General features: G+C 37.4%; 1 protein-coding gene across 1 annotated transcript in view; it reads left to right on the forward strand.

The window, feature by feature from the left end:
- The window catches only part of LOC107082255 (ephrin type-B receptor 5-like), an 81,559-nt gene that overhangs the window by 7,196 nt on the left and 58,572 nt on the right, over nucleotides 1-15,791 (forward strand). The window contains exon 2 of the mRNA XM_015370837.1: nucleotides 12,240-12,304. Within this exon, the coding sequence (XP_015226323.1) occupies nucleotides 12,240-12,304 (65 nt within the window). The remainder of the gene's footprint in view (nucleotides 1-12,239; nucleotides 12,305-15,791) is intronic.

Raw genomic sequence — 15,791 nt, forward strand, 5'->3', positions numbered from 1 at the left:
GAAAGAAGATACGTATAATTTACAACTAAGATGTTTCCTTAAAAACAGCAATTATCAAACCAGTGTTGAAAAATAGATTCTTGGACAAATTGGTCCTACAAAAGTGTAGGCCCATCTCAAACCTACCCTTCATCAATAAGATTATTGAAAAAGTTGTGTTTTAAGAGTTAGATGCCTTCTTAACAATGAGCAGCTCTTTGATGTTTTCTAGTCAGGGTTCCATGCCAACCACAGTACAGAGACGGCCCTGATTAAGATGTTCAATTACATCCGTATAAACCCAGACTCTGGAAGAACCACAGTGCTGGTATTACTGGACTTCAGTGCAGCGTTTGCTACTGTTGATCACTTGATTTAATAAGAGTGTCTAGAAAACTGGGTCTGCCTTTCTGGTACAGCACTGGAATTATTTAAATAAGACTTGAAAGATATTATAACCCCATTTACACTAACCTCTGAAAACCGATCCGTGCCGAACTTGGATCAATTAACCGTGCAGAGCTTGGTTCCTTGTCAGTAGGGAACTTTAAATCAGAGACCACAAAAATCACATGAGGGGTCCCTCAGGGCTCCATTCTGGGGCCCTTCCTTTTCAACACCTACATAATCCCTTTGGCTCAAATAATAGCAAACAACAAAATCAGTTACCATAAATATGCAGACGACACACAGCTTACATCACAATGTGACCAGGTGACTATGAACCCATCATGCATTGGCTAGATGCTTTGAAAAGATTTTCTACAACTGAATAAAAAAAACAAGGTAATAATTTTTGAACCGAAGAAGGAGAGATCCAGAGTTTGCTCACAGCTTCAGCTATCACAACTAGAAACCACTGATTATAGCCGAAATCTTGGTGTCAACACTCAGGCCTAAACTTCCAGAGACACATATTTAATCATCTGAAGAACATTTCCAGGATTAAAGGACTAAAGTCCGAACAGAATCTAGATAAATTCATTCATACATTTATCTTTAGTAGAATTGATTACTGCAACAGTGTCTTCACAGTTTTGCCTAAAAAGTCCATCTGACAGCTGGACCTGATCCTAAACTCTGCTGTCCGTGTTCTCACTAGAACTAAGAAGGTAGAGCACATCAACCCAGTTCTGAAGTCCTTACACTAGCTCCCTGTAGGCTCAGAGAATAGACATTAAAATCCTTCTGTTAGTCTATAAATCACTGAATAGTTCAGCACCTCAATACATAACAGATTTGTTGTCAGTGTATCAACCTCTCAGACCACTCAGGTCTTCTAGTCCCAGTCTACTCTGTACACCCAGAACTAGAACCAAACATGAAGAAGCTGCATTTAGTTCCTATGCTCCACGGATCTGGAACAAACTTCCAGAAGACTGTAAAAGTGATAAAAACCTGAGTTCTTTTAAGTCAAAATTTTAACAATGTTAAAATCCCATTTTTTTAATGCCTTTGAAGTTAAACTGTTAACTGAGGTATCATAAGTTTAAGGTTAAAACTGTTTTATTTGTTTTACCACCTGCTTTTTGTCATGTTTTTATCTTCATTTGCTTTTTCTCTGCTTTTATTTTCTCTGCTTTTATTGTCTAATTCATATAAAGCACTTTAAATTGTTAGTATTCTGAATTGTGCTATACAAATAAACCTTGGCCTGCCTTGACCACTAGTTATTCCTCCCAAGCAATTTAAACACATGAAACTATCTGAGATTCAGAGGTGGTATAAAATGCAGAGTAGTGCTGCACAAGACCTTTTTGTCAGTAGCAAGAAAGCAGCGCTGACTCAACACATGGGAGTTCCAAGTTTCCATTGACTCCAAACAGATGAAAATAATATAAAGCTTATCTGATAGATAAATCATGTTTCTGTGTTTTTAATGCCCACCCAGTCCATATAAAAATCAACCACAGCTCCTAGAACTGTAAGAAACCTGGTTCTCACAGCTTCTTCTCAAGACATTTTAATGAATTTGCTTAATGAGATGTCCAATTGTTTGATTGATCGAAATCAAGTTGAGTTGAATAATGCAGAAGAGTGTGCTGTGGTGGGCTATATGCTGCAGTCTATAGACTTCAAGACAGCAGACACAGAAAACCAAAATCTATAGACATAACCAAAGCAGATCAAACACAACTAATCATTACAAAAATCAACTATCCATTCAAAGTACGCTACATTGTTTTTAACAAGAATAGTGTCAAATTCAAATAGATGTTAATTTCCTGACTTTACTGTAGATGAAAACGACAAGGGGAAAGTGTTCTGACAACATTCCCACTTAGGGTTTAAAGATCCAGTCAGACCACTTAAGCCCCAGTTTAGTTTGTTTTGCTTTTAAAACTCCTTTCACAAGAAGATGAAGGTATGATTTACTCTTACAAAGCAAAAAAATAACAAACATGCAGAGAACAATGCATTGGTTTCTTCAGAAACCATCAGTTCTTTGAGGGATCTTGCTAGAGACATAACTATATACTAACAAAAAAAAACTGATTTTAACTTTTTGATAGAATGAAATTGGTGTTTTTGATTGATTGATTTTTTTTTATTGCTTTAAAGAAAACTTTGCTAACACAAATTTATTGTTTAGTCTTCAGGGAGAACATCATCCATAGAACAAGAACAATCTGAACAACTTCCAAAGCAGCTACAGTATTGCATCAAAAGCGCTGCAGATATTGGCAACAGTAAAAGTTAGTTTCATGACTAGAGTAATGCAGCAGGACAATGATGAAAAGCAATCTACCAAATCCACATAAAAAAAAACAAAATTGACTTCTTGAGGGGTCTAGTTAACGCTGTAATAGACTATCCACTGATAAAAAAAAAAATCAAATGGTTGATAAGAATTGGTCTGAAAAGAAGAGAAATTGGAAAAAAAAATTATGGAGATAAAATTATTTTTTGTTGTTTCTGTAAATGCTTAATCTGAAATCAAATCTCAGGGTAAATCATTTAGGAAAAAGTTTGCTATTGAAAGCTTTTTTCATCTTTAACTTTTTTTTCAATTGGTATTATCTTTGTCTGATATCAGGATTTGTTGGATGATATTAAAGTTGTCTATATGATATTTCACTAAACCGCCTGATTTGCTGAGAACATTTTAAAATTCTTCAGGCTTTTACTACTTTTTTTTTTAAGTTTTTTCCCATCCATTGCCTGCCTATATATAGAGAAATTATGGTATTTTTTTATGTGCGGCAACTTTGAATAATTATGTCATTAATAAAAATGACATAAAGTAACTTAATAATTCAACTTATCAAAGTTCTTCTTTAAAAAAATCAGCATGTCTCTGAGAAATTTTTGTTCTATTTCTCTTCGGTTGGCTTGGTGTGAAATCCAACGAGAAGAACACACACACTGAATAAGGTGATTTCCAAAAACTAGTTAAAAAAAAATTCCAGACAGGTAATGAACATCTTGTAATCAAGCAGTCAGTTTTTGTGAGAAGTCCTCCCCGTCCCTGCCTGTTGCTACCTGCTCAAAGTTTCTTTGGGGATTTCACTCTGTCATCTTCCTTGGCTTAAACACTGTATTTTTGCAGCTGCACTTTCATTCAGCTTAAACCACCACTGAGTTTTTTGATAACTCCCTTTGACATGTGCATGCTTATTTCTGGATTCATGTTAATCCCCCGCCCTTCTTCTCCTCCTTCTCCCTCTTTGTCCTGGCGTATCACTCTCACTGTGGTTGTTTGTAATGAAGGTTTAGCGCAGGCCTTGTCCTTCGCTGACTGTCTGTGGGTGGGAGCATCTGGAGCATATAAAGAATTGGTGGGAACGGGTGCATTGGTGGACAAAAGACAAAACACAAGATGAACACTCAAAAAGTATTCACTGACACTGCAGGAAACATGTAGCGGACATTTGTCCACAAAATAATTCATGGTTTGTTAGACTTCTGCCATGTGTTTTATCCTGAGTTTATGTAAAGACACATAATCTTAAAAATGGGGAAACCTTTGCTCTAAAAACCCTTAGATAAAATCATAAGTATTCAACAACCTTATTGTAAGTTGAAGAGTTTAAGTCTTTAATGTTTTATTGCCATATTCAGTGCATGGTGAGAAAATAGAGCGTCCTTTGAAGCATTACTTTTTTTCCTTCATGTTAAAAGTAGAGCCTTAGATTAAAAAGTAATCATGGATAAGCAATGCCAGTCATGAAGATGACAGGAGTTCTGAAAATCTGACTGTCATGGGAAGAAGAGGAGCAGAAGTGGTCCCAAGGTGATAAGTTATGTAAATCTATATTAAAGAAGGTGACAGATTTTTTCAAAATACTAATAATCAAATCTTGCTAAAGTTTCTTTACATGTAAAAAACTTAGAATTTTATACTACTTTTTTTATACTTTAACAGTATAAAAATGTTAAAATGGCTCATTGATGTCCAAACACAAATCCATTTAAAAATCAACAGAACGTTTTGAAAAAAAGTGATATATTTTCCATTGAACGTGAGAGAGGATGGCTTATTTTCAAAGAGCAACTGGCAAGAGATGACACTGGTAAAGCTGGTCAGCACCATATTTCCATCTGTACCTGAAGAAAAATGGGCATAGCATTAACTTAACAGCACAAAACAGAACTACATACATTAGCCTACATGTCAGTTGCATTAGTTCATTGAGTATGCATCAGTTTCACTTCAAAGTAAAGATTTCAGTTAGATACAATGAAGTTGTGGCAGGTAACTGAGAAAAAAAGAAAAAAGATGTGCACAGTGTATTTCTGTTCGCTCTTTTGACGTTGATACTGAGGCATTATTTAAACTCCTATCTCTCATAAATCTGTGAAATACAAGTAGCTAAGTCCTTTACTGAACAGTGGGCAGAGCTGTGGAAAAGTGTACTGTAAAGTATCCTACATCTGCTGTCAAGGGGTGTAACATGGGCGACAGAACAACACTTAGCGCCGAAGAGGGTGTCGGTGCATGCATGGGTGCACTGAGAGGGAGAAGTGTTGGGCATGGCGATGTGAATGGCGAGAGCAGAGGGGGGGTCATTCAACAGAAGAGCACACTCCAGAGGCAGAGGGGACAGCCAGAAAGTAATGCAGGTCACCTCTGCAACAAGAGAAAAGAGCATTTTACACCCACGGCATGCACAGTAGGAGAGGAGAAACAAATTCATATGCACAAGCACAATCATATCACCTAATCCTTTCATAACCAAGCTTTTTTCTACTCTATTGTATCCCACTTTCTTTTGCTTTGGTTATCAGGGCACTTTCCCAACAAATCCAGCATCAATAATGGAGCAGAGCGTTATCTCCCTCCTTTATGTTCAGAGATGCCTTACCCTGCTGTCACTTTTCAGATTAATAATACACAGAAAGCGGAAAGCAGACAAGGAAGTTGGGAGGTGGGGGGAGGGACAGGGTGGAGGTGGAAAACTTTTTCAACAAGAGAGAGAGTGGAGCGAGACGCAGGCCTGTATGCATTAACTTAGCACTCAGGTGGAGACTGCAGACTCAGCGGTTCCTCAAACTGTTGGGGACAAACTTTGAGTGTTTCGTCCCTCATAGACGTCTCACAGAGATGCTGCGGCGCAAACAAAGTTAAATAAAGGGGCTTTTATAGCCACATGAAAGCTGAACGCACGCTCTCTCTCCTCGCAAACCCCAAGCAGCAGTAATTTCCACAAGTATTTTCTGAAAATGTGTTCAGCTTCAGCGCTACATGTCATGGTGAATTATTCAACACGTTTAAGTCACACAATGAGACATGCATGCTTGGGTGATTAAACCCTCCTCCATGTAATCCTGGTGTACAGGTCTGTAACAGAAAAAGAGCAAAAATGACGTGAGGTCCTGGGTCCCCACAACAAGCGACTGAATAGCAGGCACATAAATATTAATGCCAAAATTGTTTGCTCTGTGTTATTTATGCATGACTGTGCCTGAGGAGGATAGCTAAATGAATCCACAACGACACATCCACGCTACTTATGAAGGGGTGTGTGTGCGTGTGTGTATTTGTCTGTGCATCTTTTATCTGATGTGAAAAGGATGATACTTAATAAGGTCACAGTGCAGAATCTGTGAGTCTATGTGGTTCAAACATGGCTTGTTTTGCAACTTAAAAAAAACATATCCCCTTTAATTAACCCACTTCATCTCGTTGGCCAAGGACAGCTGCGGTGCACAAACATTACCAATCATATAATTACGGATATTAAAAGGCAATACATAGCAATAGAATAATAAAAACAAAGACTAAGTAGCAGAAGAATTCCACGCATTAAAATTTTATTGAACCAATATAATTTTAATATCAGCTTAAACAACTGCCTCATTTAGACACTGATTAAAAGGTGCCTTAAACATTTAAAACAAACATTTTAATTACTATTCTTTATTCTTTTGATTGGAAACTGAGGAGTTTTTTGTTTGTTTTTTATGCCATGTATAACCTTAGGTATGGGTTACAAAATGAGCTTATTAAAAAGCAGATAATGCCGTCTTGAATATTTCCTAAAAAAATTAAAAATAAAAAAAAACAGACCGTCCATCCAAAAGACCTTGATGAGTAAGGGCTCCAATACCAGTAGTAAAAAATAAAAGGCTCAGTGATATACAGAGTCCAATATATGCAACCAGTAAGAAGATTCATGCATGTAAACCAGTGATCTCAAAATCCAGTCCTACAGGGCCAGCTTGTCCTGGAACTTTCAGATGTGTCTCTGCTTTAATTATCACACCTGATTCCAATATAACCTAATCAGTAGAGCTCTGCCTCGCTTTAATGTTGCTAATGAAATAGTTTAGCCTTTTGATCCAGGTGTGTAGGGCAAGAAAGCCATCTAAAAGTTGCAGGACACCACCCAGAGGATTTGAGTTTGAGACCACTGATCTAAACCATGTCATTATTGTTTAAGATGAGCAGAAAAGAGGAGGTGACGAGAAGCTTCTAAGCCTTGAAAGATAAACAAGATATAATTCTACAATAAAAACTCAATGACAGCTTTGGAAATGAGCGCCAACTTTTGAATGAGAGGAACAAAGGACATAGATTTGTGAGTAATACAACCATAATATTTAGACATAGCCTTGAGCTGAGAGTCCTGAAAAGCGGCTGCAAAAATGTACTTTAGACATTTGCTGTTGACATTTTTTAGTATTAAAAATAATCATAAAATATCATCTGTTGGTGTTAAAGACAGTGTTTAAATCACACAGACTGGACTGAAGCACACTAAAACAGAGAGCCTGGAACTTATGCACAGTTTCTTGCACAATGATCTTAAACTATAAGACAAAAACTGTATTTATGTTTTCACAAACGTTCCACAAATAAAAAATCTAAAATGCATTTCAGATTTATTTTATGCTCTATTTAACTTAAAACAATAAATAGTTTTTCAAATTTCTGCCTAAAAATATGAACAGTCTGGAAAGCTGTTAACATCATCAGTAACGCCTGACATCCCCACCATGGACTGTTCTTCCTGCTGCCCTCTGAGGCTTTGCAGCATTTGCTGCAAGATCAGCAGGTTCTGCAACAGCTTTTCCCCTGCTGCCATCAGACTGTTGAACTGCTGAAACTTGTTAAAGGTAGGCTCTGTGTCTACACCTTGAAGCTTTCCCTCTTCCATTAATTTTCCTGAAAATAGATCACTTTGGACAAACTCTTTGAGCAACACTTCATTACTTATATGTATTCAATAACCATGAGACACTTGACAGCAGATTTTGATATAAATTGTAATCTTACTCAGTTTAGAAAAGTTGCTTAGGGTTACAGAATGCAGCTGCTTACCAACCAGGCTCAGTTCTAGGGAAGTGGCCCTGATAGGCAGGCAGATAAACATTTTATACTTCTGTATGCCACATCAACACATCGTTACATCATACACGTTTGCAGATGAGGAGACATCCATGACTCCAGCCTTATCAAAATATTCCACTTTGTTCTTAGCTAAAGGAAACCGCTCTCATTCCATTCCCAAATCTTTGCCACGTACAGAATGAAGATTATAACTGTATATAGCCGGACCGATGAACTGGCCTAATTAGATAAACTACTGGGAAAAGATTACTTCTGACACCAAAAGGCAGCTAATATTAAGGTGCAATAAACTCACAACTCATCAATGATAATTATTCTTACTAACACACTTTTGCGTCACACATCAGATTTGCATTACATGGCTGATTTTTTTTCATATCCTTTTAAATGGAACACAACTCAATATTCTACTGCAATTAGCACCACATTTATTTATTTGCACTGCTCTGATTTTTTTCCTTATTAATACCTTTTTGCACCATGACTTTCAACAGGTTTCACTTTTCTCCTATACTGTTTACATTCTGATCACTGCTGCACTTTATAAATGGAAATGTTCATTTCACTGCTGTAAGCAGCTCATTCACCGTTGACAAGCTGTATGCATTGAAATGACAAAGTTTGTCGAAGTCATTTTATTGTTTTTTCATGTTTTATGATGCCACTTTAGTACAGCATATAGGAGTGTTTTTCTAGCTGCACATCTACAGTCCATTTTATTTAGCAAAGTAGTTCTAACTTAGTTGGGCTGGATGGGAACTTCATGTGAACATTGTTTTTCAATTTTTATTACCAAGTATTAAATACATTGAATCTGAACTTTGACTAGACTACATGAGAATGCTTTGATTTAATCCATACCATTGTAGTTCTGTCTATGTTTAGGTCTGTTGACCTACTAGAATGACAATCTCAGTCCAAATCTCAAATTTTTTGCAGACTCTATCATCTTTTTTTTCATGTTCCCCTTTTGTTCAGTTCCACCCATTTTAGCATTCATTTAATCCAGGTCCCCCTGTCCCTCTGAAGAAAAGACTTCCTATAGCAACAATGCATCACAATATCTCTGTGTTTCAATTTTCTTCCACATTTAGTTTTTTTCTTGGAGCCCAAGAAGCTGTGATGGTCTTATCTGAACAGGTCCTATCTTATATGTTCCTCTTGTAAAAACAATTCTAACTTTTATGACCTACGGGTTTCTTTCCCAGATGGCAAGGCAAGGCAAGGCAAATGTATTTGTATAGCACAATTCAGTACAAAGACAATGCAAAGTGCTTTACATGATTAAAATATAGGAAAATAAAACAGAATCAAAGCAAGTAGGAAAAAAGTGCAGAAACAAAAAAGGACATTAAAAACAGTTGGACTAAAGAAAATAAAAAAGTTGAACTAATGATGTTTTAGTTGAACTGTTTAACTAGAACAGTCAAAGGCAATCTTAAACAAATGTGTTTTTAGTCTTGATTTAAAGGAACTCAGGCTTTCTGCACTTTTACAGTTTTCTGGAAGTTTGTTCCAGATAAGTGGAGCATAGGAACTAAATGCTGCTTCTCCATGTTTAGTTCTGGTTCTAGGTATGCAGAGCAGGCTGGAGCCAGAAGACCTGAGTGGTCTGGAGGGTTGATACACTGATAGCAAGTCTGTGATGTATTTAGGTGCTAAGCCATTCAGAGATTTATAGACTAACAGAAGTATTTTAAAGTCTATTCTCTAAGATACAGGGAGCCAGTGTAAGCACTTTAGAACTGGGGTGATGTGCTCTACTTTCTTAGTCTTAGTGAGGACACGGGCAGCAGCGTTCTGGATCAGCTGCAGCTGTCTGATCCACTTTTTAGGCAGACCTGTGAAAATACCATTGCAGTAATCAATCCAACTAAAAATAAACGCATGGATTAGTTTTTCCAGATCATGCTGAGACATTAGTCCTTTAATCCTGGAAATGTTCTTCAGGTGATAGAAAGCCGACCTTGTAATTGTCTTTAAATGCTTTTGGAGCTTCAAGTCTGAATCCAGTACTACACCTAGATTTCGGGCCTGATCAGTGGTTACTAGCTGAAGCGACTGAAGCTGTGTGCTAACTTTAGATCTCTCCTCTATTGGTCCAAAGATTATTTCTTCATTTATGTTTTTATTCAGTTGAAGAAAATAAAGGCACATCCAGGCATTGATTTCTTCTAAGCATTTCCTCAGTGCTTGAATTGGTTCATAATCACCTGGTGACATGGTGATGTAAAGCTGTGTGTCGTCTGCATAGTTATGGTAGCTGATGTTGTTGTTTTTTATTAACTGAGCAAGAGGGAGCATGTAGATAGTGAATAGGAGGGGACCCAGGATGGAAAAGGACCCTTGGGGAACCCCACATTTTTGTCATCTCTGATGTAAATTTGCCTACTGATACAAAAAGGTCCCTGTCCTTTAAGTAGGATTTAAACCAATTTAGAGCTGTACTAGAGAGGCTGACCCAGGCGCACTAACAGGATGGAGTGATCAACAGTGTTGAATGCTGCACTGAGGGAAAAATGGGAAAAAGATGATTTTCTTTTTCCCATTCTTCCCTAAAAGACAGTTATGTTAGTGTACAACTTAAACTACACAGTGTACAATGTGTTTGTCCCTTTTAAAGATTAGTGGGGCTTGCATGTAACCACACATAACTTCTGTCCTCAAACAAGAAGATAAAGGATTTTTCTCTTGTAAAATCCTTGTTTACTGTAGCGCTTGCTTCTTCATCCCAACTCAACTATTTGGTTTGGTGAAACAATCTGTGCTGCACAAACCTAAAAGCCGTCACAGTCCATTTGTCCTCCTGCAGCTGATTCAGCTTGTATCACCTCAGAATCTGGCCGACATCCATGGAAAATCTGTGACTTTAATGAGATCGACATAAAGAAAAGCTAGTGGGTGAAATCAGACATACCCACTGAAAAAAAGGCTTGCAGGGGCGACTTGTGGGTTCTCCATCTGTGTGTCTAATCCTGAAAAATCAAAGTGGTTTATATAGGTGGAGAACAGCAATATGCGTCAGTAGCAACAAGAGATATCCTGTTCTTTGATTTATTAAGACAGGCAGCAGATTTCAGAGCACATCTCCAGCATTTCCGGGACACAAAAATCTCTATGTCTCGATCTCTGTGGGTCACTGTTGTTTTGACTGGTTGGCATACTTTTTAAATCCCAGCATGCATTCAGAAGGTAGCATTATCCTATCTTTGTTCAACTGACAGAGAGAGAAGAGAGCCTTTAAATTGCTAGTAAGCAATTTAGTGACACGAAATGGAAAATAAATGATAAAAATGAATAGAGTTATTTATTTGAAAAGAGAGAACGATGGCTGCTCTCTCCCACAGTGCCTCGTTGGTTATTATGTGTCTGGAGCCCTTTAGGTGATTAGTGCCCTCTCTGTTTTTTTCCTCCATTACCTCCATATGCACAGGCTTGCAGAACTGAAGTCTGATGCGTTCACCACCTCTATGTCGAAACAAACTTTGGCGTGCATTCAGTCCCCAGTGAAGGCTGTGCCAAACTGAATGAAGAGCAACCACCACAGCTTCAGAATACTAATGGAAAATTCAAGGGCTTTGGTTCTGTGTGGGAAGCTGCCATGTGTCAGCATGCGGCGCTCAACATTAAAGTCACTCTTTGAGAATGAGCTAGTCAGTGAGTGTATGTGAGAGAGTCTGTGTAATTTATTTGCCAGTTTGCTTTTTTAAAGCTCTTAAACCCCGAAAAAGCAGATTTATGGGAAAATATGCAATGGCACAAAGGTATAGGCTTATTCTCATTGCTCTCTCTGCAGATCGGAGAAAATATGGAAATATCCATTAAGGAATGTAGAAAACTTCGAATACTGAGCTTTCTGATCTAGTAAAGTCAAAAGAAAGGGTTCTCCCAAAAACTGTTTGCTTCTATAAACATGTATCAGTTAGAGGCGCTGCATGTTTAATCTGGGGAATTTGACCTGAAAGCACGTTGCCCCCTCAGGTCAATCAGTTTAATTTCCTAAACCCCAGAATTCGGTGCCAAGATGCATCATCACTCAGATTTAGTTATGGGGTTTGACAGATGCACGCAGCTGGAGATTGCCCTGATTTCACTCCACAGAGAAGGAGAGAAATCAAGAAGAAACGTGGACAAAGTCTGTTGCAGTTACACAAGCTGTGCAGTGACTTCTGACTTTATCGATATTTAAAAAGTCTTATTCTAAACAGATGCTTGAAAAGAATACTTAATGAACCGAATCTGAGTTTTAGATCTTGATGGAAAACATCACACAGAATCCCGCGGTTATTCTAAAACCGTTAATTATTGATTCTGTTTCTCAGTTTCTTATCCTATTTCAGTGCCCCAGCTGTTCCTCCGTGAAACTATCAAGCTTTAAGCAATTATTTTAAACCAAAAGCTTTAGATGTCAACTGTGAGTTTTCTTACATCTTTTCTCTTTGTCTCTGCTTTTTCTACCTCCCAGTGATGCTGCTGGACACAACAGAAACTACCTCAGAGCTGGGCTGGACAACCTATCCAAAAACAGGGGTAAGAAGCCACTTGATCTGCTAATATGGCATCCAAATTTTTGTGCATTAAAGCCGCTTTTAGGCCAGGCAAGTTGGCTGCACACACAGATGTGATCTTAAGTGTTAAACACAGTTCCAAGTATCGGATAGGCATCCAAATGAAGGCCTTTTCCAACTATTAGAGTAAGAGTTCCTGGCTTAAGTCAACTCCCAGTTACTGTTGTTGATGTAGTGTTTGGGATTTTATGTCAGCTCTACAGATGTAGTCTGCAACCTGTATAGTTGTGTTTTTTGTGGCTTGTTTTTAAAATTCAGGACTTTATTTGCACTTTGTTGGACTGACAAATACATATTTCCCCCCAACACACTGTTCTCACACACTGACATAACATTCATAATAAAAAAGGTACTATATTGGCTGCAGCTACCTTTTTAAGTCAGATACGGTAAATATGAAGGTGTTATAGAATATTTCTTGGATGCATTTCATTACCTGGAGTAGACCTTTCCTGGTGTGATAATATAGTCTTGTTCCAAAATAAAACAGCATTGATATATATTTTTAATTAATATATGTTTGCATCAGGTGGTGATCAAAGACAGAAATATTTGCTTCCAGCTTGGAAGAACCAGTTATCATTTTGAAAACTCAGTTTAAATTTCATTAGAGTGATTTTAATGCAGTATTTTATTTTGCTGGTTTGTTTGTATTAAAAAAACCCGAAAAAACTGATTTAGCAAACTAATTATTCAATATATTAGGACCACAAAATACATGTCAAATATATCATCAGACTATTTATCACAGAGAGCTGATTGAAGAGCAGTAACTGTTTGCTAAAGTATCCCTAATCTTATGAACTTGAATTTTTCATGGTAATGTAATATTTGGTAAGTTGAACATCTCATGGCAGAAATGCTAACACCGGACAGAAATGATACATTTCAAAAGACTCACAAACAAAGATGAAAAAGAGAGAATAGAAATATTGGTATGACACCATCATACCAATATTTAATCATGGTGTTGACAATGCAAGATTATCTCACATTGTGAAACCTACTAGAAATAGAATATTTTTTAGCTTAAATGATACATAATAAAGTCTTACATTGATGTTTAAAATTAAGACCCCTTTCTTGTAAGACAAGAAAGGGGTTTTCTATTTTTGTTTCTATTCTACCTGTGATTTTTGTTTTAGCTTGGTTTACAAAATAGATTTAAAAAGATGAATGCAATGTAAATGCAAATGGAATGATTCTTTCTTAGATAGATTTTTTTAATTCTTCCCAAGAATTGACTTTTTCTTTTTTAAATGAATAATCCAAATAAAACTGGAGTTTCAGCTTCTCTTTAAATAATAGAGAACTATTTTTAGTAAAATGATGCAGGTCTTCTTTTCACTCAAGAAACATATTTACTTTTTTTTTCCTGGTTAAAAGGAAGAGTTTAGTTGGTTGCACTCTGTTGTTGGTTTTCCAATTGCAGACATAAAAGCTTTTACAAAACCAGAACTAAACCCCTAAAATATTTCATGGGAAAAACAGCATCAAAGAGAGAGAGAAAGAGAGAGATCAAAAAATAAATCTATTTCCAGGGAGCAAACTTTTTTTTCTGCAGATCAGCAGGTCTTAAATCCAAACCCTGAAAGGGAAAAAGGATTGATTTAGCTTAAAACATCCTGCATATTCAGAACCTAACACAGGGACATTATCATTTTCTGTAGCCTCAGAAACACTCATTCTCACTGTTTGGTTCAACACATACATGGGGTGTTAATTTCTGCATAAATCAGACAGCATCACTGTAATATTTCACACTTTCACACCTAGACATAAACCTAAACCTGCAGCTGATTTAACACAGTTTGCGCCACACATTTCCCACGATTACCAAGATAACATTAGCTGAAACATACAGCTGACTTCCACAAACATCCTGCTTTTTTTCCTGTCCTCTACAGCGTTGGTCCTGTTGATGCTGGTACACAGCAGGAAGTGTTGAAAAAGCCAATGGGGGCACATAACAAATAACTGTGTTACCAAACAGTTGTTCAATATAAAACGATTTTCAGGCTCTTGTGCAGTTTCACTTTGGTGTGACGCTTTGTTTAATAGGACACTGGCAGAAGAGCCTAAGGATCATTCCCAGGATATTCAAATCCAGCTTTTACATGATTATCTGTCTATTTTTTAAACCAACAACCTTAGATTTGCACCAGGCTTGAAAAGGCATGTCTAATGTATGGTAATGGGTTGGAGGAAAAGGAATTATTTACTATAATAGCTAAAAGCTGACATTACAAGAAGCAGCCATGACAGGCTCCATCTCATTTCTCATGAAACTTAAAAGCCTCTTACTTGTAATTTTATCTAGTCTTTCTCTTTCTCTTTGATGAAAAAAAAAAGACACCCTCGTTGAATCACAAGTCTTCCAGCTAGAGCTTATATTATGTTTGAACTTAACATTTGCTAGAAGCATATTTCACTGAATTATCCTTTTAGACACTAACATTTTCCCCATGCTCTACTGTGATGCAACTCAATCAAGCTCACTCAGCTGGACAGGGAGCTTCTGTTAACATCAGTTTTCAGTTTTTGCCTAGATTTATCTAGATTTTGGTCCATTGACTGGGCCATATAGATACCGTACATAAATATGCTTTAAGCTACATGTTTGCATTGTAGCGATGACAGTAAGTTCAGTGTTGCTGAACCTTCCCCCAGTTTCTAACCATTTCAGTTGTTTGAAAGTTTTCCTTCAGGGTTGGTTTCTATTTAGCTTCACACAACGTCCAACTTTGACCAAATCTGCTTCAGCACAGCATGATGCTGCCTGGTTTGGGTGTTTTGGTGCACTCTAGTTAAGCTGATTGAACACAGAATCCTTTTTTTCGCAGTGTTTTCCACAATGCCAACTTAGGCCAAGTCCTATGTTATGCTACATTTGAAACTTAAAAATATTAACAATGAGGCCCCCAAAGCATTTTTTTTTTTTTTTGCTGTTTAATAAGGACGATTCCTTTTAGGTCAGGCAGATGGCCTTTACAAAAATAAAAATCCTCATTCAGCCCTCTTCTGGAAAAGTTGTTTGGCTTTCCATGCCCCGCCCTCCCAAAACTCGTGCACCACAACCATGACAACCAGTCAGAGTTCATAGCGAAAGTTGCGTGGAATAATACATTAGATAAAGGTCGTAGCTTGACCACTCTGGATGGCTTATTTCCCCTTATGACATCATAATGGGAATGTTTTTGAAACCGCTCATTTTGAGCACACATTGGCCACATGACTGTTAAATTGGGAATTTTGCATAAGGTTCCATAATGTTCTGCCAGGCATCATGGCTATTTGGAATAAACATCGGATATATGAGGGGATATATGAGGGGAAAAGGGGATCAGGGGATCAGTCAACGTCAGCCAAACATATAACATTTAGGGCCAGATTTATCAAGATCCAATTTTGCGTGCAGTAATTTGCGCTCGCAAACTGGAATTTTGCGC

This window comes from Cyprinodon variegatus, unplaced genomic scaffold (assembly GCF_000732505.1).
Source record: "Cyprinodon variegatus isolate N-32 unplaced genomic scaffold, C_variegatus-1.0 Scaffold48, whole genome shotgun sequence".
In the NCBI taxonomy this organism is placed as follows: Eukaryota; Metazoa; Chordata; class Actinopteri; order Cyprinodontiformes; family Cyprinodontidae; genus Cyprinodon; species Cyprinodon variegatus.